We start from the raw sequence: 27,391 nt of genomic DNA, 5'->3' as shown, positions 1-27,391 counted from the left end.
AAAATGGGAAAAAAAGAGAGAGAAAGAAGAGTTAGCGGCTGTGCAACGATTGTTAAATCCCTTCCAACTGTGCAGTCAAGCCAACCCCTTCATAGCCTGCGGGGCAAGAGTGCGGCTGCAGGCCTGTGCGCAGCGACCGGAGGGGATAAGGCGTGCTCGGGGAGAGAGCCACGATGCCGAAGAAACGGGGGAATCTCTGCATCTTATGGTGAGGATGTTCATAAAAGCGCTTTTCTTCCTCTGCTTTTCATTAAAAGTAGGTCAGTGTCCTTACTCCGTTCCCGGTATTAATAAGGCCCCTAGAGCATTTGTGCTCTTGGAGAGCAGGGTTGGGGTTAGAAATCCATGGTGGCGGATAGCGCAGCGGGCTTGGCTATCGGATGGTGCTGCTAGGATCCCCCCCACCAAACCTCCCACCTCCCCAGCCGTCCCTACCTGAAGGTTTTGATGGGATTAAAGTTTCCCACTGGCTGGAAGGACAAAGGGTCAGTCATCCTCCAGCCGGGAGGGTGAGGTTAACGCTAAGGATGTGGGCAGGGAAGGCGGTGTGTTGCTCTAAATGTCCTAGAGTCCGCCCGTAGCTGCTTTACCTCTGTCTGCACCATGGCAGGTCGTTGTGTTCGCAGCATCTTTACTGTCTGGAAAATATCTACAACCCCCTCGTAACGCATTCTCTCCAGGACGATACTCAGCGTGATGAACACCCCAGTCCTGCCCACTCCGGCGCTGCAGAGGAGGAGACAGAAAGGGAGTGAGGCAGCGCCCAGACGCGGGTACGGGACGCGGACGCCTGCCTGCGTGCTGCTCTTGTGCGGAGCAGTGACCTGACACCCCCGGCCAGGGCGCACAGCATTAGAGGTGGAGAGCCTAAGTCTATCAACCCGGTGTCACGCTCCCGCACAGCAGTGGATACATGAAACCAGGCAGAACAGATGATCCACAAACGTCCAAAGCTTTAGGGGCGGACAATGTGCCACCGGGGAATTATTTTTATTGCAGTAAGAAAATAACTTAACCCCCCCTCACCACCAACCAGCCTCTCTGATTCAGACGCACAATATCTGCCTCGGCTGCTTTAATGAAAGAAATCCACACGGCTTCGATGAGGTAATGCCCTGCATTATCCCCTGCTCAGCCAATCGGGATGCAGGCATGGCTCTCGCTAGAGCCAAGCGCCTGTCTGAGCATGTGCCGGTCTCATCCTGCTGCGAACGGGGCCGCTCTGCAGCTCTCTGCAGAGGTGCAGCGGCCCTACCCTACCCCTCCAGCATCTGTCTGGATCCTAATGGCTCTGGAGCACGGCATGCAAACAGGGCTGGACTGTCTGTAGAGCAAAGAATTAATTTAGGGCACCCACCAATGCCATCCAGTGTAACCAGCTGCCCCCTCCCAGTGCAGCGTTTCAGTGTTGGGACCTGAATGACTTCTCTTCCAAATGGGACTGGTAGGGGAAGACGTGGTGCACAAAGCCTTAGGCATGGTAGGCACCCAGAACACCTGGCATGAGGCTAGGGTATAATGGTTTGGGGGGGCCTGGGTGGAGGAAGGAATTGGAGTGCCCAGAAAGCCCTTGATATGAGATATGGGGGGACTGTACGGAGACCCCGGAGGAGAGCGGATGGGGTGCGGGACATGGAGGGGAGCCAGGTGTCCCTGGCGTGTGCAGCGAGCTCAGCCAACAGGAGCTACAAATCGGCTGAAGCCCGCACGTGCACGCCCGCCTACCTGCAGTGGACAGAGATCGGCCCATCCTGGCCAAACTGCTCCTTCGTCTTGTGGACCTGCCCGATGAAGTCGATAAAACCTTCTCCTGATTTTGGCACGCCTTGTTCCGGCCAGTCGGTGAACTGGAACTGGCGTACGGTTCGTGACTGGCCGTCCTGGGCAGGGCAAGGGGGGGAAAAAAACACCCCATACAGTTAAAACACGGGCCGTGTCCACGCCGGTAAAACCAAATCCCCCGCGTGCCCGGCTGGTGACTAGAATCAGGACAGAGCTTCTCTGCACGGCACTGGAGTGTGTACAGAAGAAAATGACTCTATTTATAAAGAAATTACCCATCTAGAGCTGATGCTTGGGAGTTTCTGCTACAGATCTATGCTCTTGGCTTGCACTTGAATGCTACCGGCATCTGGACAACTCCGAACGCCGCGGGACTGCCCAGACTGGAGTCTTGTGCTGTGCAACGCTCGAGCTGAGGTTATGGCCCTTCCATCAATCTTCAGGAGTCGTTGCCATGGCACCCGAATTATACTCCAGAGGAAGATAAATCTTCCCCCGCCGGAGACATCCTTCTCTACCTTGCAAACAGAATTAGCAGGCTACACAATGCCAGCGACCTCGGGAGCACGTGAAGCTCGTGCGGAGATTGAGGCTGTATTTGCAGAAGAGTTCTGAAAAGGTCCCGAAATCCTTCTTGCGATGGGTTAAAAAAAGAAAAAAATCTCATTGCGCCTAATGTCGTGCGAGCGAAAGCGATCTTATGTCTTAGCGGTGGTTTTCTCTCAACTTCTCCTTGCACCTGAGATCCGGAAGCAGGCCTCGTTTTTGTGCAGGACTGGCGTGTGATGGCGGTGCCTTCGTTAGGTGCTCGTTGTGGCGCAGGAAGATGCGGCGAGCTGAGCCGGGCGCTCGGTGGATGTCCGGGCTGGAGCAGATAGCCCAGGGGCAGAGCTCTGTACAGGTAAGGATCCCGTGGGAGCTGCCCACGTAGGTGGAGGGCAGTCAGGATCTAACCACCCCTGTTGCAGCGTGCTGCAGCCCTGTGCTGTACTTCGGAGAGGTCACTTCCATTGCTTTGAGCTGTAGGCTGGTGGTTAAATCGCCCGGCAGCTCTTTCTCCTTCGAGTAATCCCACTGGAAAGAGCTGAGGTTTCGTGTGAGGTAGCACTGCTTTTCAGCAGGCCTGCCAGAGATCACCCGTGCCAGACCGCTCCGCTCCATGCCAGCAAGGACAGCAGCGCTGGTCCTGAGAGTAGGGAGCAGGGCAAGGGAAAGGAAAAGCCCGTACCAGATACCAGAGTTGCAGCTTCAACTGTGCCATCTGGAAGAGGAAAGGGCCGGGGGGCAGCTCTTGTGTCTCTGTGTCGGCTCGGTGAGCGGAAATGGTTCTCATCTAAGAAGGCATTCGCAGCATCCTTTTCTGGTGGCCTGACGTGTGAGCACAGGTGAGTGACCTGTGGCATGTCGAAGGTGCTCTCCTTTCGAAAGGTGGCTGGTACGGGAATAGGTCCTTGAAGGAAGGCTTGCAACTATATGCTGTTTGGGTGTCCAGAGGAAGACCCACGTTGGCTTGGGACGCCCGCCCGGTGAGGAGACCTGCGGCTACAGAGCAAGAACCCAGGCTTGAAGTGCTCCTGCAAAGTCACCGCTAGCTTGCTCTCTGCTGCCGTGCGTTACTGTCTCTCCTTCCTCAAGGTTGTTAGCCAAAGGAGAGATGACAATGGCAGTAGCTCCAGAACGCGGTGCCCGGCGCCGTGCAAACGCAGAACAAGGTGGCGGCCTGAACAACTTGCCTCGTTCCCAGTAGAAAAGAGGCAGATGAGTCTGACTTCCAGGATGGATGATTCGCCGTCCTAATAGTGCCGGTCTCAAGACGTGGTCTTAGGACATCTTCAGGTTTTGCAGAGACAACCGAAGATGGCTTTGGATGTTGGAAGAAATAAGTGAGCTCGAGAAGGGAAACAGCCCCCCCCAACCCATCCATCGACTTTCTATGAAGGGGCTGGCATGCAGGCTGGTGCCACACGCATGGTTGGAGAAAAATCCAGGAAGAACATGTACAGCCCCGCGCCGCCTGTTGAGGAGTAGGAAGCTTGCTGCTCTTCTCGTCCCTGCGGAGGGGACTGGAAGGCTGGGAAATCTTCTGGAGGCGATGCAAAGGAGGCCTCTTCTCCAATGCTAAGTAGCCTCTGGACGGTGGACTCCCCCTTTGCCTCCTAGGAGCAGGATCTATGTTTAAAATACTCGAGGAAGAGCCCAATGCACCAATTCTACCAGCTAAGGGGGGCGGCGGAACGGTCCCTAGCTTCTCTTGGCGATATTCAAAAGCAAAGCGGCAAAAGCTGATGGAAACCTGTTCCGCCAGAAAATGCTGATCTTGTGGAACTGCGGTAAATTGCCGATTACCTTTTATTGTACAAAACTGTCAAAAAACCCAAACCCAACAGTCCAAGCGAAGCCCTTCACAGTGCTTTGAGGTTGCATCAGTGTTTCCAAGATGATTTTTCCCCCCCACAGAGTTGTTGGGGCTAATTTCCAAATTTTGATGTACTTTTTTAGGTCTGATTTGGGACACGGGGATATTGCCAGAGCAGGTTCCTGGTGGAACTCAACTTTTCGGGGTTCTGATCGGCTCCGGGAGGCAGAGCAGCAAGGAAGCCATCATTAGGCTTTAGGAGACTAGAGACTTTTTGGGGAGACTAGGAGACTTTTTGTTGTACTAGAAAAACTGAAGCACAGACCAGGATCTAAACGGTTATTACATGCAGCCATTTAAAATAGCAATTATGAGGCCTGTTTGAAGCTGAATCTTTCGAATACCACTGAGCGGTCCCACAGCACTTCCATCCCCGGACAGCCCCCATGGCCCCTGTTGGTTGCAGAAAATGGTTCAAAAGTTTCCTTCCTGTTGTTTAAAACCCTCCACGGATGCAGCACAATGTCGCTTCCTCCGCAGTCCTCCCCAAGGCTGCGAGAGTCCTTCCTGCCTCCACATTCACCTGTCTCTTCGCAACGCTCGATGAAAGCCTTTCTTACCTTAATTTCTCTACCCTGCAGTGCGATGCTAAGAATACAGACTCCGCGGAAACACGCTGGCATTCAATTCATATGAAAGACAGCACGTAGAGATATCGCACTATAGATCCTCTCCGGTTATCTGTAAGGTGACCCAGCATCCTTGTTCAAGGCATGATGAATGAGCATAAATGGACTTGGATGGCTGTACGCGGTGATGAAGCACCTTCCATCAGCCCGTCCAAAACAGTCTAGTTACTGCTTCTTCGCCAGCCGCCTCGCACTGAGCCTCAGAGAGACCTAATAAAGCACCGAGCATTTGTTTGTCCATTTGTCACGACGTGCCGGTCACTGCTGGGCCCACCCGCGGCAGCAACGCGTGTACGGTTTGCCGAAGCGTCCACTGAGGCAACGTTGCTGGTTTTGCTCCAGATTCGAGGGAGAGTCTGAAAAGATTTCTAAGGAAGGAGCCGAGGGACATCTAGGAGGAAAATCCCTCTCTGATCTTCTTGTGATCCCCCGTCCCCATCACAAGCCAAAGGGAACTGGAAAGAGCCCTCCGGCACAGACAGGACTGTTACGAAGAGGACGGAGGTTGAGTGTCCCCGGATCCACAGCCAACAGGAGGTAATCGGTTTAATCTTTTTTTCAAAAGAAGATTTTGGTTCAAGGGAAGACTCTTTCTAACTGTGGGTTCGTTTAGCATTGGACCCGGCGACTAGGGAGGCTGCACAATCCCCGTCATCGGAGGTTTTTAAGACCAGAGATGGTCTTGGCGCTTTTAACTTGCCTCGGTGCAGAGGGCTGAACAAGATGGACTTCACAAGGCCCTTCCAGCTCCACATTTCTATGCTAATCCCCTTAATAAATTTACTAGCTTGGAAGGAGTCTCTTTGCTCCCTCCCCAGCTACACCTATTGGAGGGCGATCCCAGCGTACTCCCCTTTTCATTTCCAACCAAACTTACACACATCTGTTCTCGTGCCAACGGTCCGTCTTGCAGCTACTCTCCCTCCCTGGCATTTACTCCCATGAAGTATTCGTAGCGAGCGACCCTACCCCTGTCTCAGCTTTCATTATGCTGAGCGAAACCAGCCACGTGCTTATGGCCTTTTCTTGTAAGCCGAGTTTCCTAATCACCTCCCGAGGATAGCATTCACCCTTCAAAGCGCTCGCAGAAGGCCGACAGAGCACTCACCCTGGCATCAGTAACCTTGAATTCTCGAAGGATGTACTGAGGCATGTTGTATTCGGCCATGGGGTCGACCACAAAGTACTGGTACCGGGCTGACCGCTCTGCTGGCCAATACTGATGGCACTTTTCCTGCCGAGGGGGGGAAAGATGAAAGGAGATCAGTGTTGTTACAGGCTGGGTAACGCGCGGGCGGCTGGAAGGCGGCAGCTTCCGTGTAATCGGGTAAACACTTACCCGGCCCATCTCCCGCAGCTTGGTCAGCATCACGACGATGGTGGAGTTGTTCTCCCACAGCATCCGCCAGAAATCCTCGGTGGTCTCTGCCAGTGGCCCTTGAGTGGCAATGTATGCTTTCTGCTGTCTGCAAGCAAGCACAGGCCCCACGCGAGGCGGTGAAGTACCCCACGCTCCGGGGGGCAGCTGCCTGGGCTGAAGGCTGGTACGGGAACAGCTACAAAGGTCCGAAGTGATGGGAGGTGTATGGACGTGCTAGGGAAATACTTCTCGGACTACCCAGTCTCGGGACACCGGATCTTGATAAAGGGATTGGGTCAGCGTATACCCTCTTGACTACCAGGATGAGAGAATGGCATCGTCTTGGTACAGTGTTTCTACCAGATCCTTTGCTATGGAGGGGGATAAAAGGGGGGCCAGGGATCCAAGACATGTCCCTGTTGCATCCAATGCTCAGGTTCCCATCGGCAGATGTTTCATGGATCCCGTGCCCCTTTGAACTCAGTCTCTAGTTCTGGGTAAGGTCCTCTTGGCCGACTGGCCACTGGTCAGGACCTTCTGGGATTTGGGGTTTGACATGATATGAAGCGGTAAGATCGCTTTCTTTTTTTTAAGTTCACGACCTGCGATAGAGCAGATCTAGATATATTTGTGTGATGCATTACCTGTGTTGCGTTCTCATTTGTTTGCTAGCTGCGTACATCTTGGCAGAAGTTGTGGGATCCCTCCACAGAAATCCTTCTTTTGCCAGGCACCAAAGGGCTGGTTTAAAATCTTCCTTGTGAGCCTAGCGCTCCAGGGGAGGGGAGGAAGGGCTGGGGGGCAGCAGTCGGGCTCTGTCGAGGCTGCTCGGGGAAGTCTCGGAGCATCGCTGCAGCTCTGCTTGCAGGCTCTTAATGCAAAAGGCACAGCACTCGCTGCCTTTGGGAAGCGGGCAATAGTGCGATACCCCAGAACCGTAACAGGAATGAAAGGCAGTGTCGGGAACAGTTTCCCACGGAAGCTGCCCATCATCCATCCCTGCGTGATATGCTGAGTCTAAGGCTGGAGCTACTTATTTTTCTTTTTGTGGGACAGAAAATGTCATAACCACGAATGGCTGGAATAGTTAGGAGAAAAGTTAAGGAAAACCCCGTACATCAAGGGGTATGCTAATCAACGAAGCTAATCAAACATGGTCTCTCCCCATTTGGCGGTGGGCTCTGCACAAGATGCAACGCACGGATAGGATGTGCCGGTCCACAAGACACTGAGTATAAGCCAGACAAACAGACCCACAATGGATGTGTGCCATCACAGACAGCACTCGTACGCCCAGCCCAACTTACTCCTTGCTAGAAAAGCAGATAAGTGTTACCATTTACCTGTATCCGTCGATAAAACTGGCATTGATGTAGTCCGACCCCTCCACTCCCCTGATGGGCTGAAGGCAGACCCGCGTGGTCTCGTATGGCATGATGTTGACAAGGCGATTCTTGAATTTGTTGCATGGGAGGTTGGCGCTTATGAACCTGGACGTGTGGGCTTTGGAGTTGGCAAGTCGCTGAAGGAAAACAAAAATCGCTTGGAGTAGGGCGTTACGGCAGCTCCCAGGAAAAGGAGAGCTGGGTGTTCGGGCATCTGGGCCAAACTAGCTTCATGAGGAAACACAGAAAGCGAGGGCTGAAGGGACCTCAGGGGGTCGCATCTAGTCCAGCCCCCTGCTCAAAGCAGGACCAGCCCCAACTACATCATCCCAGCCAGGGCTTGTCTACCTGGGTCTTAAACACCTCCAAGGATGGAGCTTGCACCGCTTCTCTGGGTAGCCTGTCCCAGTGCTTTACTACTCTCCTCGTGAGAAAGTTCTTCCTAATATCCAACCTCAACTTCCCTTGCTGCAGCTTGAGACCACCGCGTGCGTCATCTCTGCCCCCACTGAGACCAGTCCAGCTCCATCCTCTTTGTAACCCCCTGCAGGGACTTGAAGACTGTTATTAAATCCCCCCTTGGACTTCTCTTCTAGACTAAATAAGCCCAGTTCCTTCAGGCTCTCCGTGTATGTCGTGTCCCCCAGCCCCCTCACCATTTTTGTCGCCCGCCGCTGGACTCTCTCTCCAACTTGTCCACATCCTTTCTGTAGTGGGGGGCCCAAAACTGGACACAGTGCTCCAGATGTGGCCTCACCAGTGCTGAATAGAGGGGAATAATCGCTTCCCTTGACCTGCTGGCAACACACCTACCAATGCAGCCCAGCATGCCATTAGCCTTCTTGGCAACAAGGGCACACTGCCAGCTCCTATTTGTCTTGTCCACTGTCCCCCCCAGGGCCTTGTCTGCAGAGCTGCTGCCCAGCCAGTCGCCCCCAGCCTGCACCAGTGCGTGGGATTGCTCCATCCTAAGGGCAGGACTTTGCACTTGTCCTTGTTGAACCTCATGAGATCCCTTCTGGCCCAATCCTCCAATTCATCTAGGTCGCTCTGAATCCTAACCTTACCCTCTGGTACACCCACTAGCTCCCCTGCGCTTGGTGCCATCTGCAAACTTGCTGAGGGTGTGTTCTCTGCCATCGTCCAGGTCGTGGACGAAGACATCAAAGGGAGAAGAAGTCTCTTTGTTTGCCTGGGGCTGATCTCAGACAAGCGCCGCGAAGGCAGCAAGCTTGTCCCAACCCCTCCTGCCTACCCCCAAACAGGTGCGTTTCCTCCCCTCCCAACGCTCTCCGCAAGGCTCTGCCTCCTTTTCATCTCTCGCTAAAGGACGAGCGCCGAAGCGCAGCGTCTGAGATGTTGGGGCTATCCCTCCCCCGTCAGGGATCTCTGTCATGATTTGTCAACAGCGCATCGCACACTCAAAACACCGTGCGGAAATCAAGTGTTAAGACAGGAGGAAATTCAATCTGGATTTCAGGCAGCCGGACGCGCGCCTTCCAGCAGCAGCCAGCCCTCCCCTGGGAGCCGCTGCAGCAGCCCCAGCGCTGGAGATGTAATTACTTCTTTAATGTAGAAACACAAAAACATTCTTTCTCCTCCAAAGGGCCGGGCGCCTGTCACCTCGCGGAGTTTAAAGCTGCAGAAAGCTCCAGCCAGGAGGCCCGACCTTTCCTCTCCTCTCTGCCCTCGCTCTCACTCCAGTTGCTGTCGCTATTACGTTTCTGCAGGTGCTGAGGTTTTTGCATTGAAGTCCCCCGTATTCACCCCACTTAAACCAGAACCGCTTCGGGGTGCTGGTTCAGCTCTGCTCGCAGACCTAGAGCCATTGCAACCACCCTACCAGACCTATCTTATAAAGCCTTGCAGTCCCCCACCCTGTCTGGGGACTTCAAGCCATGGCTACGATGCTGGTGGGTGCTAACCACTGCTGTGTAAGCCCATGTAGGGGCCTGGCCGTCTCCTTCACCGAAGGTCCATGTCGAAGCCTGGCAGCGTGTTTCTTGCTCCCCTGCCACCACCCCTTCGAGCCCGGCGTTTCCCCGTTACCTTGAACTCCAGCTCCATGCCTGTCACGTGCTCCCCCACTTCTATCTGCGCCAGCTTCTGGATATACGTGTAGAGGTTCCTGGCCGGCACCTCTGTGTTCCCGCAGGCCACGGCCTCGAGCAAGGCGTCGTGTATAAAGCTGTACTGGTCTTCTGTCTGCACCATGTAGTTGCGCTGTGACCTCATGAGGGTGACGTGTCCATAAATGTCCACTGTCTTCTCGTGCTTTATCCTCTCCAGCATGGCGTCGATCACAATGAAGCAGCCGGTCCGTCCAACGCCCGCGCTGAAAGGGGAGGTTGGAGGGTAAGCGATACGTCACGCCGCCTAAGCTCTTTCGTTCCCTACCGACTGGCCGGACAAGACGGGACGGTCTCGCCGGCGTGAGCGAGCAGATGGCACCGCGCACAGGACGCGAGCATGTGAAAGGTAGGCGGGTGGTGATAAAGACCCCGTCAATACAGCTGTAGATAGAGGAAAGGGAGAGACCGGGGAGGGGGTCTGCCTTCCTCTGCAGTGGGGATTATTATGGTCCTCTTCTGTACATCTCCCCAGCATATTTTAACAAGCTACTTCCTCTCCTTGCAGGACTTCGACAGCGCCCGTGTCCATCTGCTTTTCTTGCGTCAAGTTAAAGGAAGTTTTTGGCTGTTCCAACTATCGTGCCTGGTAGCCGAGTGGGAAGGTTGGTCCTCGAGTTTTAACACGAGGATGGGCCTTCCTTGAGCAGGGGCTCAGACTAGATGACATCCCGAGGGCCCTTCGAGCCCTACTTGTCTGTGATTCTGCGAGTCAAAATAATTTGTAGCTCCCTACAGTTCTGGGACTCTGGCCTCTCGGTACTATGGCTTTATTAATATTTGGTGCTGCTCTATAAAAGCAAGCCTGCCATGATTAGAAAAGTAGTGGGCAAAAAGGAGCATGTAGCATCCTGGCTTCAACAAAGCATCAATAACAGACAAGTCCCTGCCAGCAGAGAGGCTAGAACCACGTGTGGGGAAAAACCCCAGCACTGATTTCGGATGTCGCTGTCCCTGGTTTCATAGCTCTGGGATTGCCTGGGAAAGACCCCGCGTGATCAACCTGCAAGGTTGTTGCATCTGAACCCGTGCGCTGGATCTGGCATGACAAAGATTCAGAAGAAAATGAACAACAGAGCTGGGGTTGGGAGAAGGAGCCTGTTAAAAAGTCTTGCTGTTTAAGCTTTGGAGCATCAACTCGGTAGAGAAGGAGGTTCCCAGAGATGGGACAGGTCAGCTCCTCTCCCTCCGAGGCCCAGCAGTGCTTTCGGCACTACCCACTTGTCCTTTACCCCATGGAGCCCAAACCAGGGGGGTTCTGCTCTGAGCCTGGGCCCAGCCTAGCAGGAGCTTTGTGCTGATGGTTGGTCCCGTCGCCTGAGGACACGAGGCGCAAAGCCATGTCTGGCAACATGTCTGTCGCTCCCCGATACCAATCTGCCCTGTTTCTCATGCCTCCTGGTCTGCGACAGCACCTCGGTAGGAGATCTGCCCGTCAGGCACGCAATTATGGCAGCTCCAGGTAGGGGGCTTTGGGTCTGAACAAAGGGCTGGCGTGATCTAAGGGCTTGGAAAGCATGTTTAATCACTCGGGTCTTTAGGCAGCTGAGAAACGACTAATGCCATAATGAGCAACACGCGTCACCCCTGCACTTGATGCACAAAAACATTTGGGTCACATCAAGCTTGCATGCAAAGGCATTTATGAATCAGCGCAGCCCTGCGGGGTCTGCGCCTTGACTGCTGCTAATAAAGGGCTTCCTCCCACTATTCAAGCGCGGCCCCCTTTTTTCATAAAACCCCCTTGATCTCTATTAATTAGACTGTGCAACACCTGAACCACGCAAGTTGCTGGAGCTCTGGCAAGAAATGCGGGAGCTGATCAGGAAGCTAGTTCTTATCGCTCGTGTGCTGCCGGCTGCCTTTATTCGCTTTCCGAGAGGGGCGCGATAATTGCCATCTGCAGGGTTAGTGATAAGTTGCCCACTTACAAAAACTATTTAAGCTGCATCCTCCAGGAGAGGCAGGATTAGATTCCCCCGACTGCTTCTAAAATTCACATGTCACTCTCCCCAGCGCTGAGTGACCCACCGGCCCCTCCACATTTCTCCTGAGGGCCGAGGGGGATTTATCAGAGCGGCGGCAGCTGCGAGCATCCCTTGCTGGTTTGTAAATTGAATTAGGGAATGCAACCTGCCCGTGGGGGTCTGCGGCTTGTGGCTCTCCACGCTGCGTTCGTGATGACGGTGGTGCTCGAACAAACGCTGGAGACCCCCTACCTCCCCTTTGATGCCCGGCCAAGTCCCCCACTGCCCCACGTGGCAACGTCACTGCTGCAGCCTCAGCCCCATTTTATCTTTGCCCTTCCCCACTGCGACAGAAATGAGTCTGCTTACTTGCTGAAGGGCAGCACGTTACCAAGTGCCCTCCCCTGCCCCCCTCCAATGAGGCCTTATCAACGTGGTGCCACCCAGCCCCACGCAACGTGGGACATGCTTCTCTGAATAGAAATCCTCCGCTGCTGCGTGGGGACCACTCCTGCGTGCTGGGTATGCGAAAGGGAGCATGATAAAGGGGCTTTCCCTTGGGCTCGCAGTCAGGTTGCATGGCACCGTTCCTCTCGCTACTCATAGGAGCAGCCCTATGGGTCTGGCCGGACGCGGACCGGTACCTGCAGTGCACCACAATCGGGCCGGCGTCGGGCGGGTTGCAGGTCTTCACTCGTCTCAGGAAAGCCAGGAACGGGGTCGGGTACTCGGGCACGCCGTGGTCCGGCCATGCTGTGAACTGGAACTGGCGCACCTCCCTCTTCTCGCTGGAGCCGTTCTGTGGAGGCAGGGTGGCGGCAGCGCCGTGAGCCACGCAAGCCCCCTCGTGTGCAGCGCGGGTGGGGGGTTACCAGGATGCAGCGTGCCCGAGCCCGCCTCACCTTGTGAAGGGAGAAGGTCCGAACGCAGAACGTGGCCAGTTCGATGGTGTCGAGCAACGTAACCTGAATCATCCCGTACGTGTCCGTGCCCCGGCCGGGCCAGTACTGGTCACACTTGATCTGCAAGAAAAGGGGTCGCTGCTGAGCTCTGGACCGTGATGCAAAGCAGGATGTTCACCCCTGTTGTCACGACGTTGCAGCAAGTGCTGCCCACCCAGCAGGGGCAACAGGAGCAGCACAAGGCATGGCTGGAGCAGTGCAATACAGACCCCCCCCCTCCACCCCCAGCCCAGTATGCTCAGCTCCGCCGCCGACATGCATTAAATGCCACTCCTCTGGAGGGGCTCAGGCTCTGTGGCATGCTGCTAGCCCAACGCACCGCAGATTAGATGCTTCTGGAGGGCTGGGCAGCCTGTTTCAGAGAACATTAAGCAAAACAATAGGACTCTCCCCTTGCTACGTGAGCCAACCCATAGCCAGACTTAAAGCACAAGCCCTGGGATTCACTGCCCTCACCCTGGAGCTGCAAAGGGATCCCAGGTGGGTTGGTGGGTCCCCTAATCCAAAGCAGCGAGGCAGGCCGAGCCGTCCTGCTGATGTTGTTATCACGGACTGCAGATTGCAGGGGAGGAGGGGGGCTGTTGTATTCCCCACGCACATCTCTTGCCTGCATCTCTCCACCCTCCGGTTCCCGCCCCGCTCACGACTATCCGGCTGCCCCTCCCGAGTTCCTCACCCGCGATTTCTCCTCCAGCTTGGTCATCATCACGATGGTCGCCGAACGCTGCTCCCACACCATCCGCCAGAAGTCCCCAAAGGTCTCGGGCAGGGGGCCCTGGGTGGCAATGTAGGCGTTCTGCTTCCGGTAGCCATCTATGTAGTTGGCGTTAATGTAGTCGCTGCCCACGATCCCTGCATCAAAATGCAGGAAAGGGAGTCAGCTGAGTTCGGCAGGATGTGCCTTTATAACAACACCTGTTCGAAGCAGCCCGAGCTCCTTGGAGCCGAGTCGGGTCCGGAGAGGCAGCAAATCTGCATAGTTTCAGCTCGGCTGCCGTCGAGCCCCAGCAAAGGGTCCTACTCAGCAAATCTGCATTACGGAGATAACGCATCCATTGTGGGGAGTGGGATATGAGGTACCAAACCATAACTAGCTTCTTAGAAGCACTGCCATAGCCCCTGGCTCAGAAACCCTCCGTCTCTGTGCTAGGAGCTGTGCATACGCAGAACTGCAAGACAAGCCATCACCTCTGGCTACCCCTATGCACCGCACCGACCATTGGAGAGAGACATCCTGGGGCGGGAGCTGATGTGCCCCGCACCGCTGCCGCGGGATTTCTGCAGCAGGTGCCAGAGCAGAGAGACGCCTTTAGACACGGCCGTTTGTGCCGCGGCTGGGCGAGACGGAGAAAGACCTGGCCGGATTTGCAATGGGAGGACGTGGCTCTGAATGCCGAACCACGACCTGCTTTAACCTGCATCCTGCCGTTCTAGGATGGTCTTTTGTTTGCATAGGTTAGCCTGTGCCGTGCTACCGCTGCCTGCTCGGTCTTTGTCTGAGGTTCGGACGTGACTGGTGAAGGCAGGAGGTGCCAGGCGTGGAGAGACGCCCTACCCGGCTGCAGAGACGCCCTCTGGCTTGGCCCAAAACACTAAGCCATTTGGAGATTTGCCCCGCTCCCACGTACAGCAGAGCAGCCGGCTGCACGGGCGGGCTTCTTCGCTCCCCACATTAGCACTTAGCTCAAGTCTCGGAGGAGAGAGAGGTACCAACACCAAACAAGTTTCAAGTCCTTCGTCCCACCGCTGCATGCAGATAACAGGGCCGTGATGTCCGTGCGCCGGGGCAAAGCCACTCTGAATTGCCCGCCAGGTCTCACGGACAGCGGGCCATTTCAGCTGCTGGGGAAAACGGCTTTTGATTGAATTTCTGGAGGGCTCCCGTCCCCCGCAATTCAGAAATTCAAAGGGAAAGCGTCTGTGTCACAGCACCACGAGCACAAATAAGGCCGAGCGTCCAGAATTAATCTCCAACCTGTTCCCCTCGGGCCCGCTGTGTAATTTAAAATGGTGGCCAGTGCCAGGAATGTTTTGCTGCGTGACAGGCCTCCTTACAGGGAAATCGCCGAATTAAAACGGCCACCTCCCTCCCCTTTTGAGCAGGCGGAGCCGACGCGCCACGGATTTGACGATGCCAGAACTTTAAACAACGGCTGGAAGATACCCCCGGCCTAAGATACCCTCCATGCTAACACGGAGGTGCCCGGGTCTTGGGGATGGACCAAAGAGGCAGAACAGTATGAAGCACCTAAGGGAGATGGGGTGCCTTGCTGCATGCATGCAGCGTCTGTGTTAACTAGGGCAAGCACTGGTCGGGAAGCAGTTACCAGCTGGTGGCCCTGCCCTGCCTACGTGGCATGAATCCGGCTCCGTGCATGCAGGTGCCCTTGCTGGCTCTAACGCTGCTTGGCTTGCAGGGAGCCCAGAGATGTCACCTCTTGCAGGTCTGTGTGGAGGCAGGCTGAGAGACGCCTGCTCTTTCCCTGTCCGTGCAGCACCTGCCCAGAGCCGGTGTCCAGCCTGGCAGACGTCACCCCAGGACCCTGCGACTCCAGATGGTCCCTGCACTGATGGCTCGTGCTGCCTCGCAGGGGCTTGGCAGAATGAGCCGCTGCTCGCCCCGTCTCTGCTTTCTACGCCGGCAGCGCTGTGTCCCTTCTCGTGCCTCCCTCCCCCTTTCTTCTCTAGCAAAAGGCAGGCAGCTGTGCGAAGCCTGGCTCTGCGGTTCAAGCAGGTACTGCAAGGTGTCTCGGAAGGAAAAGCAGCTGAGCCACGGTCGTCTTTGTCACGTTAACAATCCCCCTTCCAGCACAGACACCGCAGATCCAAACCTGGGCTGGGTGTTTGGGCAGAGCTTCATTGCCAGCGTCCCACCTCCATCACATACGTGTTGGACAAGCGAGGTGGGGGGAAACTCCAGTTTACCTTCAGCCGCAGGATCACTGGACCTTAACTCACATCTGCTTTACTCTAGTTGCCTGGATAAACGCGCCCTGACTGAGCAAGGCTACCCGCGAATGGCAAATCCATGCCTCCCTGTGCGGCAGAACAGGGTGAGAGCAGCGGGTCACGTCTGGGATCGCTTTGCAAAGACGCCCCACTGCAAGGCCTCTGGTAGAGCCGCATCTCTAACACGGTGGCTGGAGGCAACCAGGACCAGTGCAGCATAATGCGCGGCTCTCAAATGGCCCAGGGCTGTCACTACACGAGAAGATAAGGAAACTGCTTGAGCAAAGACCCCTCTGTGCCTTAAGCATTTGAGTAGAAGCAGACCCAGGTCATCTCGTGTCAGAAATGCTGACAGGACAGACCCAGGTAGCTACTGGAGGTGACAAAGGCAGGGGGCATTCAGCGCTACAGGCTTTCATGCAGGCTACCTCCTTGAGGAAGTACCCAGAGTCCTCCGCAGGCGTACGCAACCTGCACCGAAGCCCGGGCGAGCACTCCCACTTATCTGTGCGAGGTGGTGCGGATGCACATGCAATGGCACAGTTGTTTGCTCTGCAGAGGGTGTTTCCAGCCAGGCCTAGCTGCACCCATCCCGAGGACCCTGCTTATCACCCACCTCTGGATGCATTTCAATTCCAGAACACAGCCAGCTGGGAGCTACAAGAAGGCCTCCCTTGACATGAAGGGAACAGAGCTCCTAACTAGACGAACTCTGAAATGAAGGACGGCTCCCAGCACCCCCCCAAAGCAGCAGGCTGCTCTTAATGTGCACGAGCAGAAACCGCAGCAGTTACCTTCGATGGGCAGCAGGATGACGCGGGAGTGGTCGTAGGCGATCACATTTGCGTAGCGGTTCTTGGGCTTGTTCACTTCGAGGTTCGAGTGCTCCCAAGTGAACTGCTGGCCTGGGTCGATGGACTGGAGGGACCGGAAAGGAAACAACGCAGTCAAGAACGAGCTCCTGTGGGTCTTGCTGTGCGCCTGGGTGTCTGCAGGTCTAGACCCAGCTAAAGACCCCAGTGTTTGCTATGGCTTCACCTCCCAAACTGACAGCCTCCTCCTGCTCTCAGCTGCATCTCGGTGATGGAGTGCGACCCCTTTCCCATTGCCCTTCGTGCATCATGCTCTCCCCCCTTGCCCCACAAACACACACACACTTGGCAAAGGCTCCATTGCAGCGGCATGACATGATGCCAATGCCACACGGCCACAGACCCGCTAGGGCCATTTCAGGCTGCAGGTACAAAGGCATCGCGTCACGGAGCAGGGAGATGCCTCGTCTCTATACAGCTCCAGCACGATCGTGCCTGGAAACAGGACGAAGGCAGCCTTTTCTGGGTCCCGCGTACCCAGAAAGGCATGGAGGAACTGCAGGAAACATTGCTGATGCAGGAGCCGCTGGGACGGCTTCATGAGCAGAGATGAGAAGAGCCAAAGCTGCGTGTATTTTAGCTAAACAACGTGTTAGTCTAACAATATCTGCGGGGTGGAAACCTCGGGGGGATGATCGAGGGCCGAACGAGGGATTATAACCAGCTATAATGGGATGCCACTGGGAGGGGAAGAAATGTAGGCTGAACATCAGGGGAAGGCATCCCGTTGCAGCTGGATATTAGGCAGCAGGAAGGGAACTAAGCAGCCCTAGGAAGGGGTAAGGGGGTGTCACTGCTCGGGGTACTTGGAGGCAAGACGGAGAGCTCTGGAACAGGGAAGGCTCTTGCACGAGTGTGAGCGTGCCCCTTCAAGAGCTGGCACAGGCTCCCTTGGCAGGAGGGGCAGCGGCCCATGTCCCCAGGCAGACAAGGGTTAAGGAGTTTGGTCCTAAGGAAAGGACTCAACAGCGGCCCTTTCCTAGGAGGGATAAAGGAGTAAACAGCAGAATGCACTGGAGAGAAAAATCCTCTCCGCCTGTCCTGATGATTTATGCCAGGTTTGGTGTTTTTTCAAGTCCAGCTGTCCCAGATATGGAAATTAGGTTAATTACGTTTACCTCTAAATCCTCAGCCAGAGAATTAAATAAAACAAGGGCTTAATTCCTTCCTCGTTTTGCAGAGCCTGAGGGGTTTGCTCCAATCACAGCCTTGGCAGCAGCGCATGCCGCCGCAGTCCCCGCTGTTCGCGTCGCATCCAGCCTGCGCCCCTCCCGGAGGGCAAGGGCACGGGCACGCCGCGCGCGGGCCGGCGCAGCCCAGCAGCCCCCGGTCCCCGCCGGCGGGAGCTCCGGGCTCTTTCTGCGCACCCCCAGCCCGCGCGCTCCCAGCGCCTCCATCCTTCCGGGGTGCGGCTCCGAGCCGGCGGTCGTGGGGCGTGTGTTATGAGCCGTGCAGCTGAGAGGAGGTGGTGGAGCCGGCACAACACCACACGACACTAATGTCCTCTTGCTCTCTCGCTGCGGAGCATTTCTAACTAATGGGTATTTATACTGTTGTAATGTGTCTGTTTGCTCTCTATCCCTCTAATCTCGCCTCGCATTCATTTCATTAGTGCTGTTTGTTTAGCTCTGGCTCCCCAACTAGAGGAGGTTGTGCTGGAACTAAGCCAGGGCACTTGGGATATTGCATTATGCAAATGAGCCTTTGAAATCTGTATAGAGCATATTAACTGGATTTGGCTTCCATGCACTCCTTTATCTCCAAGATGGGGGTGAAAGACCCCAGCAGAGCGAAGGTCTTCCCCCACCCTGCGTGCACGCTTATAGGGGGGACAAGCTGCGACGACGGGACCTTTTTGTCCACCGCCAAGCGAAAGACACCGCAGAACCGTTCAGTCTCCCAGGCCTCCCTGTTCGTGAGCTGTCTGGGGGCAGACCTGGACAACCTAGACCGTAGTCCACGGTCTAAAACTATCAGCACGTCTTTCTGGACAAAAGAAATGCCAACGTATGGTCTGTTTGCTAATGACACCATCCGTGTCACAGGAGAGGAGACCGCTGGGCTTGCAGGTCGTGCCCGGATTGAGCCCTGGGCAAACTGGCTGCTACGGTGGAGTGTGAGAAACCGGAGAGGTGGTGCGGGCACCCGATGCGCTTGGGGGTGGAATTGTGCAAATGCTGCTCAAGCGGGTGAATGCTTGCGGAGAGCTCGTGGACATGGGGGCACCTGGATGCACCATGAAGCACGGCTGGACCGTTTTCGTCCTATTCGTTCAGCTCTATCAGAAGGGCTGAAAGGACCCCGCTAATGACTGAGTGCTGTGGCGGGAGCAAGGGGGTAAGGCCACCACCGAGACGTCTGCACCTCCATGGGATCGCTACGGGACAGCAGTAGAGGAGGTGGCCATGTGCCCGCCGCCCGCAGGCCTCAAACACGTGGGATCAGGAACCCCCTTTGGTTGTGCTTTCCAGACCCTGCGCGTGGCAGCAGGAGCTCGCAGCCTCGGTCCTGGCCCAGGACCCCCTTGCGCTAGGCGCTGTATAGACAGGACAATACAATGGCTCTGCCCAAAGAGCTCAAAACCCAAGTACTGCTCCACACAGCTGTACTTGCCCGCAGTGCCCGCTACCCTCTGGACACTAGCAGAGCCGAGCAAGTGCTTAGCTTTGCCTTCACAAGCGGTTCCTCTGACTCCTCACAGCCAGAGCCTTTACCACGAAGCCTGTGAACTTGCATTGCTTTGCTGACTTGGGGTCGGGACGAATGTCCGAGCCCTCCACCCCCCGGCGGCATGGCTCTGTTTTGCTACACGCCTTATTGCTCGTACCTCGTACTCTTGGGATAATTTCAAGTTGTCGTTGGCTTTGAGGTGCTCCGTGTGTTCTGCCAGCTCGGAGATGGGGATCGGTGGGTGGCTGAGCATACCTGGGGGGAAGAGACAGCAGGAGAAAATGTCACCGCATTAAAAACAAACCAGCCAAAAAGCCCCCAAACAACCAATTGTAAATATTGCATAGTTTAGAAGAAAGAAGAAATATAGAAAAGGGGGAAAAAAAAAACTTTACAATGTAAGATCTGCAATGAAAGGAGGGAGGTTAGAAGAGAAAAACGTTCAGGGCTCGAAATTGTGTCCTCGGACGTTACAAAGGAAACGTGAGTGTTTCCCCCCCAACCCCGTGATGGCCCCATTCGCGAAAGGAAAAGGAAAAACCCCAAAAGAGCAGATGCTGGTTAGTGATTTCAATGGGGGACTTGAAATGAGCAGCCTCAGCCAGAGGCACCTCCGCAGCGCGTGGCTCCGCGCGCAGGAGGGGCGGAAACAGCTCCAGCACCGAGACGGGGCAGGGGCAGTGCTGAGGCTGGCTGATGGCGAGGGGGGAGAGGTGGCAGGCGGAGGGGAGCAGAGGACTGGGAGGCTTTTCAAAAAGTTGCTGCCCTGGCTCCATGCACAATTGTAATCCCCCCCCCCCCCCCCAACTGTGTTCCTGGGACCGCTGTCCCCAAATTTGCCCCGAGCCATAGACCTCCTGGCCAACAGGAAGGAAAGGGGGAACGTCGCCGTAGCTCTGGGAACGTATCTCCCATCGGCGGCATGTCGGACATATGTTCAGCTTCCTACTCTGACGATGGCTCCAAGGAGGATCCTTCCCCCTGGGCGCTTTTGCCCCTGGCTCCATCAGCGGGCCAAAAGGAGGTGAGGTGCACCCAACAGGGCATCCTGCTGGCCCTCCAAACAAAAGGGGGTTCCTCCCCCTCCAGCACGAAAGGAAGACACCTCCAAACGTGGCACCTAATGAACACCTTGACTAGATGGACCAAGACTCGTCAAGAGCCCCAGTCACCTTGCCCCCCTGAACTCGGCCCTGCAGAGCAAGGAACCTGCCCCGCAAGCAGCAGCTGGGGAATTTGGGTACTGAGGACGCTGGGGCGACAGCAGGGAGCGAGGGTGACAGTCAGGAACCGGGAAGGAGATGGTGGTTTGGGATCACGCTCTGCACAGCCTGGCTTGAGGTCTGGGGAAGGTCACTCGGTACAACTCTGCCCCCTCCCGCCTGAGCAGCTCGACTAGAAACCAGGTCGGAAACGCTTCCCAAGCTCTGCTCGCCTGTGCGAGATCCCCTCGTCCCAGTGGTTCCTCCTCTCCGCCTGCCTGCCCGCCCCGGGCGGGGGCAGCAGGCAGGGCACGGGCAACGTTCTGAGAAGCCACCGCAGCGCCCGCGGGATGGGAAGGGGAGGGTGGAAGCCGGGGAGAATTTCGAGCCCCGTGGGTGTCGCGTGTGACAGAGCAGTGGTGGCAGGATGGTCAGATACTCTGAAAACTCAGCACAGAGATGGCAAAGCAAAGCATGACGGTCCTCAGTTTTACAGTGCGGCCTAGAGAGAGGGCGTACCCCTGAAACCTGCAGCTGGGGCAGCGCCGCAGTGCGCGGAGAGGGGCGCTGGCCCAGGCTCGGAGCCACGAGTTGGGTGCCTTTATCCCCGAGCTGACTAATCATCCTTTCCCGATGTGGGAAAGGAGGAACGGGGGAAAAGAAGAGTCAGAAACAAATGAAGGGGGCAGCTTCTTCACTCCCTACTCTCCCCTGTCCTGTGGGGTGGCTGCTTTCCGTGCCAGATCCAGCTGCATCTCAGCGGTGCCTGCAAAGCATGAAGGTGTGTGTGTGGGGGTGGTTCAGTTCGTACTGCTTGTTTAACACGTATGCATCCAACTGAGCAAAGGATGGCGCGTACGGAAGAGATGGACCACGCTAATGTGATCAACCCTCACGCAGCGCCGCGTGTCCTGAGCTCACGAAGGTTTGGGGCGAGGTGCTGGTGAGGGGCAGGCACTTGACTTGCTTTGTAGCCAACTACGCCCTACACACAGTAACTCTTGGCACCTTCCCGCACTGCGCACATCGCCTTTCTCACCGATTCCTTCCCGCCTGGGGTGGGAGGCAGGCAAGATGCCAGCCCGCCAGCATATGGCCCAGCTGCCGGCACCTGAATCGGACTCCGCTACAGAGAGCTAGATTATTATTAGCTGAAGAGCAATTAGAAACACAGTTATAAATTAAATCCCAAACAATAAACACGCAAGATAAAACAAAAATGAACAAGCAAGAAAACCAGCTGCTCCCTGGCTCGTACATCACAGTGCAAGGTGCATCTGCTGGCACGGGCACGCAAAGGACAGTGGGAAGGGCCCATGGGGCAGCCCTGGCATGAGCAGTCGCACTGTCCTTGAAGGGGGAAGCTTGCTTTGCCAGGGCTCCCATAAAAGCCCTTGGTGTGACCAGGGTCTGGAAGAGGTCTTGGGTTTTGTGGACGTGTGCCCCGCAAGCCTGTCCTAGTCATTAAACCAAGCCCAGCTGAGAGCACGTGGGAACATGCCTCTCGGCCTCACTAAGGGCAGAAAGCCCCGTGTCAGATTAATTTCTACGGCTCTTTATAATAAAAAAGAGGCTAAAAGGAGTAAACACTTTCCTGATCGAGCTGCCGGGGGCATTTGGGTTCCTGGTATGATCCTGAACGGGACTTTTTGCTGACAGGACACGGGGAAGCGTGGGTTTGCATTAAACATGCTCTTAGTAATGGTACTTTAGAAGTGCTCAGCCCGGCTCCCGTGGCCTGAGACCCACTTCTTCAGCGCAGCTGTTGACTTCGTTGTGATTAATTAAAATACTTTTCAGTGCAAAAGAAAATGCCTTGCAGGGTCCATTCTGCTTCTCTGCAATTGCCTCTTGACCCATGTAAAGGGACTGGGAGTCGCTACTCGGCCCTCTGCACGAACAGCAGCAAGTCTAGGATTTAACTCTGCTGCATGGCAGCGATGAAACTAGTTTAGGAAGGGATCGGCTTGGCTTGAACGGCAGGTCGGAAAGCAGCCATGCTCCGGGGACAGCGACATGGGAGCGGACTATAGTGGCACTGTCAGAAGCTACGTTCAAGGAGAAGTATGAATGCCAGCCTTTGGATGAGGTTGTCTAGAGACCTGGTCCAACTCCATCATCCAGGAGCCCAAGCAGCGGCTATAGCAAAGTCCCTGTTTGCAAGCATCTAGCCAGAGGCAGAATTTGGCCCTCGATATTTATTTGCTTCAGTCTGAAAAAATAGCGTGCGTTTAAGGACCTTGCACACAATAAAAAGGAGCTGAAGCCTGGATTCCAGCTTCTAATGGGCCAAGTCTCTCCAAGGAGGTTCTCATCTAGCATTTCAATCACTGGAGCCGCTCTCTAATCTTATCACAAAAGCCTCAACTCTCTGTGTACCAGCCAAGTCAACAGCAACATTACCCTGACATCTGTGATACGGGCCAGAGCTGTTTATCTTCGGAAAATAAGCACAGCTGGATGATGCCTCTCGTGCAAGTCGTGGGGGGCGGGGAGGGGGCCCTGCCTGGATCAGCTGCAAGCTAGGAAGCGAGACTGCCGCAGGTTGGAAACGGCCCATCCCGACCCCAGCTTGTCTGGGCAGGACAGGGGGAATCAGTGTCTTTGGCTGCAGCCTTCCAGCTTCCCATGTCACAGAGCGACACGCACACGAACACACACGGACACGCTGGTGTACAGAGATCTGATTCCTCCCCATGAACAAGCGTGATGCACACGTAGCCAAGCTTCTCACGACTGCTCTAAACCTTGGACGAGAAACACTTTCAGCAAGGGGACGGGACCTCCAAACTCCCGCGAGAGAGAGGCAGGAGGACGTGTGCCGTCTCTGAGCCACCGGCCGGGAGCTGGGTCCTACGGTGCTGCCAGCGCGGCTACTGCGGCTGCACAAAAGGCTCGTGTTGGGTACTGTAAAACTGGAAGTGTGACTCAGACAAACAGATGGCACAGAAGAGGAATGAGATGGCGTGAGCCACGGGGACGCACAGAGAGATCGGCAAAAACAGGAGAAACAAACCAAACTCCAAACAAAGAAAAAACAAATGATGAAAAAGGAAAAAAAGAAAGAAAGAAAGAAAAACCCAAACCAACAATGGAAAAAAAAAAAATGAAACCAACGGGAACAAAAACACACACAGGAACTAACTTTCAAAGTCAAACTCAGGGTCACTGAGAGGGCTGCTCAGACCAGAATCTGCAGAAAACAGTAAAAAAATAAAGAAATAAAAATACACTCTTTTCCAAAAGTTCATGCTAATAAAACTAAAAAAAAACCAAAACAGAAACCAACATAAATTTAAGAGGAAATGAAAAGTTATTTTTTGTGCTGATCAGGCAGGGGCAGGGCCACGGGCAGCTGCTGCTTTCCCCCCCAGCCCCCGGCTCCCAGAGACCGCCGGAGCCTTGCTATTCTCTGGAGGCTTTTGCTGCATTTCAAGCTGCGGCAGGGTGCCTGGAGGGCAGCTCTCCCTCCATCAACCAACACTGGGTTAGGATTTTTAAAGGGAGCCCCCGCATTGAAATCCAGTAGGAGCTGGGTGCCCGACTCCCTTGAGAAGCCTGCCCAGGTTGTCAGCAGACTACCAGGATAAACTGCAACCACGGGGCTCTCTTTGGCCGCGTAAGGGTCTCCCCAGGGGAAGGGCTGGAAGCATCGTGGCTCCGGACGTTTTAGAGTTGAGCAGACAGGACAGCGAGTGGCCTGGCAGGACCAACCCAGCAGCGGCTAATGGGAAGCGCTCAGTGACCTACGCGGCACTTAGAGATGGGAAGTGCTTTTCTGTGACACCCGCCGCCTGGCAAGGGTCAGAACTAGCCCCTCGGCTATCACCCTCCACCCTAGGGAGCTCACCCCCGCTGCCTGGCTTAGACCGAGATGCAACTAACTGCAGGCACGAGTACTTCTAGTGCATTTGCTCAGTTTTCAGATGGGCTTTGGGGCACTTGATGCCCGCAATCCCTCTCTTCCATGGGGCAGCTGAGCTGGTTCCCACCGAGCTACCCTAGGGCCGGACCCATCCCTCCAGCACAACCGCGGCTTTTCTTTCGATCAGCCCAACCTGAGCCTTGCCCCCAAAGCCAGTTTCGCCAGCAGGCGCCGGGCGATGGCTCTTTCGACAAAAATTAACTTGCTGGAGAGTTGCAACGGGGCCCCCCCTGAGCAAGCTGCTCAGACAACGGGCGACCTGGCAGGCACAGCCGTCGGCCCCTGCGTTCGCTTCGCTGTCCCTGGGCTCCGTCTGCAGCTGGAGGAGGACTTGGCCTGGATCCCTGCACCATCAAAAGAGCAGGGTGGTACCAGGGTGGCACCCCCGGAGTCGCTCCACTGACCCCACAGAGGGGGACAGAGACTCTGCCTGTGCTCAGACCCCTCGGGCTGGGATACACCTCTTGCCTCCGCTTCCCAGTGTGAGATTTAGCCTTTATTCAGGCACAGTCTGAGCTGCTGGGAGTACGTGGCCAGGAAGGCTACCCGTGGGCCCTATCTGCAACTCCCAGCCCCTGGGGACCTACCAACTTCAGGGAAAGAAAGCTCAGGCAGCCCTAACGACAGAGACAGGCGGGAGATGGAGGGGGCGCTGCAGAAACAGTATTAGCAAGCACAGCACGGCCAAAAAGGACAACCAGCCCCAAAAGCACAACAAATTCCTTTCCACCTCCTCCAGCGTGAAGCGCCCAGACGCTGGGCAGCGTGCAGAGGTGCTGGGGGTGTCTCTGGGTGAGGATGCGTCCTTGCCGGGCACCTGTCAGGGCAGGCTTGCAGAGGTGCCATGCAGGCAGCTAATGCATGCATGTCTACAGGACCGCGTGGGGGTAGGAGGAGAGTGCAAGGTGCTGCTCTGGCAGGTATTAAGTGTATTACTAGGGGGGGGAAGGAGAGCAGGGTGCGCCCGCAGAGGGGATCTACACCAAGTGAGGAGGCACTGCTTGCAGGGAATAGCTGGTTGCCCCAGTTCTGCTTCTGTTCATAGAGAAGCGCCATTTCCAACAGCACCACCGTGGACCAGGACATTGTGCAAATCCTGCTGGGCCTCTCAGAGGCACTGTGGTGGGGCGCGGGGTTAGGGAAGGTGGCAGCATCGGTGTCTGCGGGTGCCTGTCTAACCTGGACCGCGCCAGACCTCAGCGAAAGGCCTTGTTCTAGCCATCAGCCACCGTCCTGTACAGCACGGCTGCTGGGTAAGGATGCAGCACGTTGCCCCTGAGCGGGGCTCCACGCTGGTATTTCTTGCAGCGCTCACAACTTAGCACAGATGAGGCCCGAGAGACTCCTCCGCAATTGCCTAGGCTAGTGCCGGTTCCCAGCAGAGGCAGCACTGCGACAGCTGGTAGGTATGCAGGCAGGGAGGGATCGCGACAAGGGCAGCTCCAGGTGTCCGAGCGTGGGAGGCCGGTGTGCAGCCGGTTACCTGGCGTCTGGAAGTTGATGCGTCTCATCTCCACGGGGTCCTTGGGGTGGTGAGGGGTGATCTCAGCGTTGTTCAAGAGGCATTTCGTCCGTGGCTCCGAATCCTTCCGTTTGCTTTAAAGAAAAAAACACAACAAAGCCAGAAGCCTCTTAGCATGGGGCCCATCCAGCCTCGTGACAGACTCCAGCCACCCGGCCGCGCTCAGACCTGGGGCTGGGGGGCAGCTCTCAAGGGAGGCTGCGTTCAGTGCAGCCGACTCTCGAGTGGAGGGAGCTTGGGGTGACAGACCAGGTCCGATAATGGGTGCAAGGGACAGTCGTGCAATGGACACCAATGCTGAAGTCGGCGAGCGTGCAGCACCCACCGTGCTTGCCCTTCAAGCCAAAAGCAACCTCCTGAAAGCTGCCCCTCGTGCAGACGGGTCTGACAAGCTCAGTATGATACGCAAGCTGTATCCCAAAGCCCTCATTAGCCACACTTTCTGCTCAGCTCCTGGAGTGCAAGAGTGGAGTGCGCTCACACAGCGAGTTATAGTGGCCACGTCTTGCACTCCACCAGGCATATGGCAGCCTTGTCTATACGCACAATTGTACCGCTTTCACGAAGCGGGTGTCACCCCTGGCCAGCGTGGACATACTGAGAGCTCAGGCACACAAAGCTGCCTTGCCTTACCTAAAAAGTGCAACTTGAAACCACTTGGCTGTGTGGGCACACCGAGACCGGATTTCACCAGGTTTGATTAGAAGTTGGGTTAAATAGGCAGGTCTCAGACCCATTCACACAGCCTTTGCACTGGTTTAAATACTCTGGCTTAAAATGACAGCTTTAGGGCTCGAGTCTTAGACCAGAATAAGAATATTCATGCAGCGTTTTGCGCTGGTTTTCCTACACGAGTTTAAAATCGTGGCTTGAAGGCTTGCCTTCGCAGGGATGCTGCATGCAGTCAAGTAGGGCTTGGATTACGCAGCGCCCATGTGCACTCTCCGAGCAGGACTTTGCAAGTGGAACGAGGCACCTCGCACTGATCCTGCCTTGGAGCATCCACCTGGGACTCGGCCCCGAATAGCTAGTGCCGTGTAAAACCGCGCTGCAGATCACTGCACAGCAGCTTCCCGGCAGGACGTGCCCCGAGTGAAGCCGCGGTCACTCTGCATGCAGACCCGTTCCAGTTTGGGCCCACGCATTTTAAGCCCGAGGGACTGGAGGCAAGGGCAGCGTTTGCAAGGCACGCACTCCTCTACCCCACGGCTCCAAGAGCTGAGAGCTGGTTGTTTGGCAGCTTGCACTGCAGACAGAGGCTCTCGGGCATGTCATAACCTAACCTAACTACCAGCAGCACCTCCTCGTGGACACCGTCCTTCTCAGTCTGGATCGGGCAGGTGCCCCCCATAATCTGCCTTCAGCCGCAACAGTTACCCACACGCAGCGTGGAGCATTTCATGCCATTTTGCGCTGTTTCTTAATGTCCTTGCTAGCGGGAGACCCTGCCAGGGGCTCTGCACGGAGCACCATTGGAGGACTCCAGCACCTTGCAGCTTGAAGGAGCGCCGTTTTTTGCTGCCGTTCATGGTTCGCGGGCTGAACCTGCCGGTTGCTTCTGGTGAAAACTCTCCCAGCCTCGGAAACAGTTGGAGAGGAGTCTGAGCGGTAAACAAACTCT

General features: G+C 55.8%; 1 protein-coding gene and 1 long non-coding RNA gene across 20 annotated transcripts in view; one reads left to right on the top strand and one right to left on the bottom strand.

The window, feature by feature from the left end:
* Positions 1-27,391, bottom strand: part of PTPRS (protein tyrosine phosphatase receptor type S) — a 199,905-nt gene that overhangs the window by 2,433 nt on the left and 170,081 nt on the right. For 8 of the 19 annotated variants that reach the window (XM_059719970.1, XM_059719971.1, XM_059719973.1 and 5 more), the window contains 14 exons: positions 25,732-25,844; positions 23,469-23,516; positions 19,279-19,376; positions 16,374-16,497; positions 13,307-13,482; positions 12,571-12,690; positions 12,313-12,467; positions 9,622-9,907; positions 8,229-8,381; positions 7,531-7,709; positions 6,167-6,293; positions 5,936-6,061; positions 1,726-1,880; positions 591-726 (listed from right to left, as the gene is read on the bottom strand). In XM_059719970.1, the coding sequence (XP_059575953.1) occupies positions 591-726; positions 1,726-1,880; positions 5,936-6,061; positions 6,167-6,293; positions 7,531-7,709; positions 8,229-8,381; positions 9,622-9,907; positions 12,313-12,467; positions 12,571-12,690; positions 13,307-13,482; positions 16,374-16,497; positions 19,279-19,376; positions 23,469-23,516; positions 25,732-25,844 (1,996 nt within the window). The remainder of the gene's footprint in view (positions 1-590; positions 727-1,725; positions 1,881-5,935; positions 6,062-6,166; positions 6,294-7,530; positions 7,710-8,228; positions 8,382-9,621; positions 9,908-12,312; positions 12,468-12,570; positions 12,691-13,306; positions 13,483-16,373; positions 16,498-19,278; positions 19,377-23,468; positions 23,517-25,731; positions 25,845-27,391) is intronic. The other 11 variants (XM_059719978.1, XM_059719979.1, XM_059719980.1 and 8 more) reach the window with 4 other exon arrangements.
* LOC132246641 (uncharacterized) lies at positions 9,904-11,411 on the top strand. Its single transcript, XR_009458030.1, has 2 exons — positions 9,904-10,050; positions 10,210-11,411. It is a non-coding gene; the product is annotated as an uncharacterized LOC132246641 (long non-coding RNA).

This window comes from Alligator mississippiensis, chromosome 16 (assembly GCF_030867095.1).
Source record: "Alligator mississippiensis isolate rAllMis1 chromosome 16, rAllMis1, whole genome shotgun sequence".
NCBI lineage: Eukaryota > Metazoa > Chordata > Crocodylia > Alligatoridae > Alligator > Alligator mississippiensis.
Note: the sequence above shows the minus strand (reverse complement) of the source record. Positions and strands in the feature narration are given on the sequence as shown.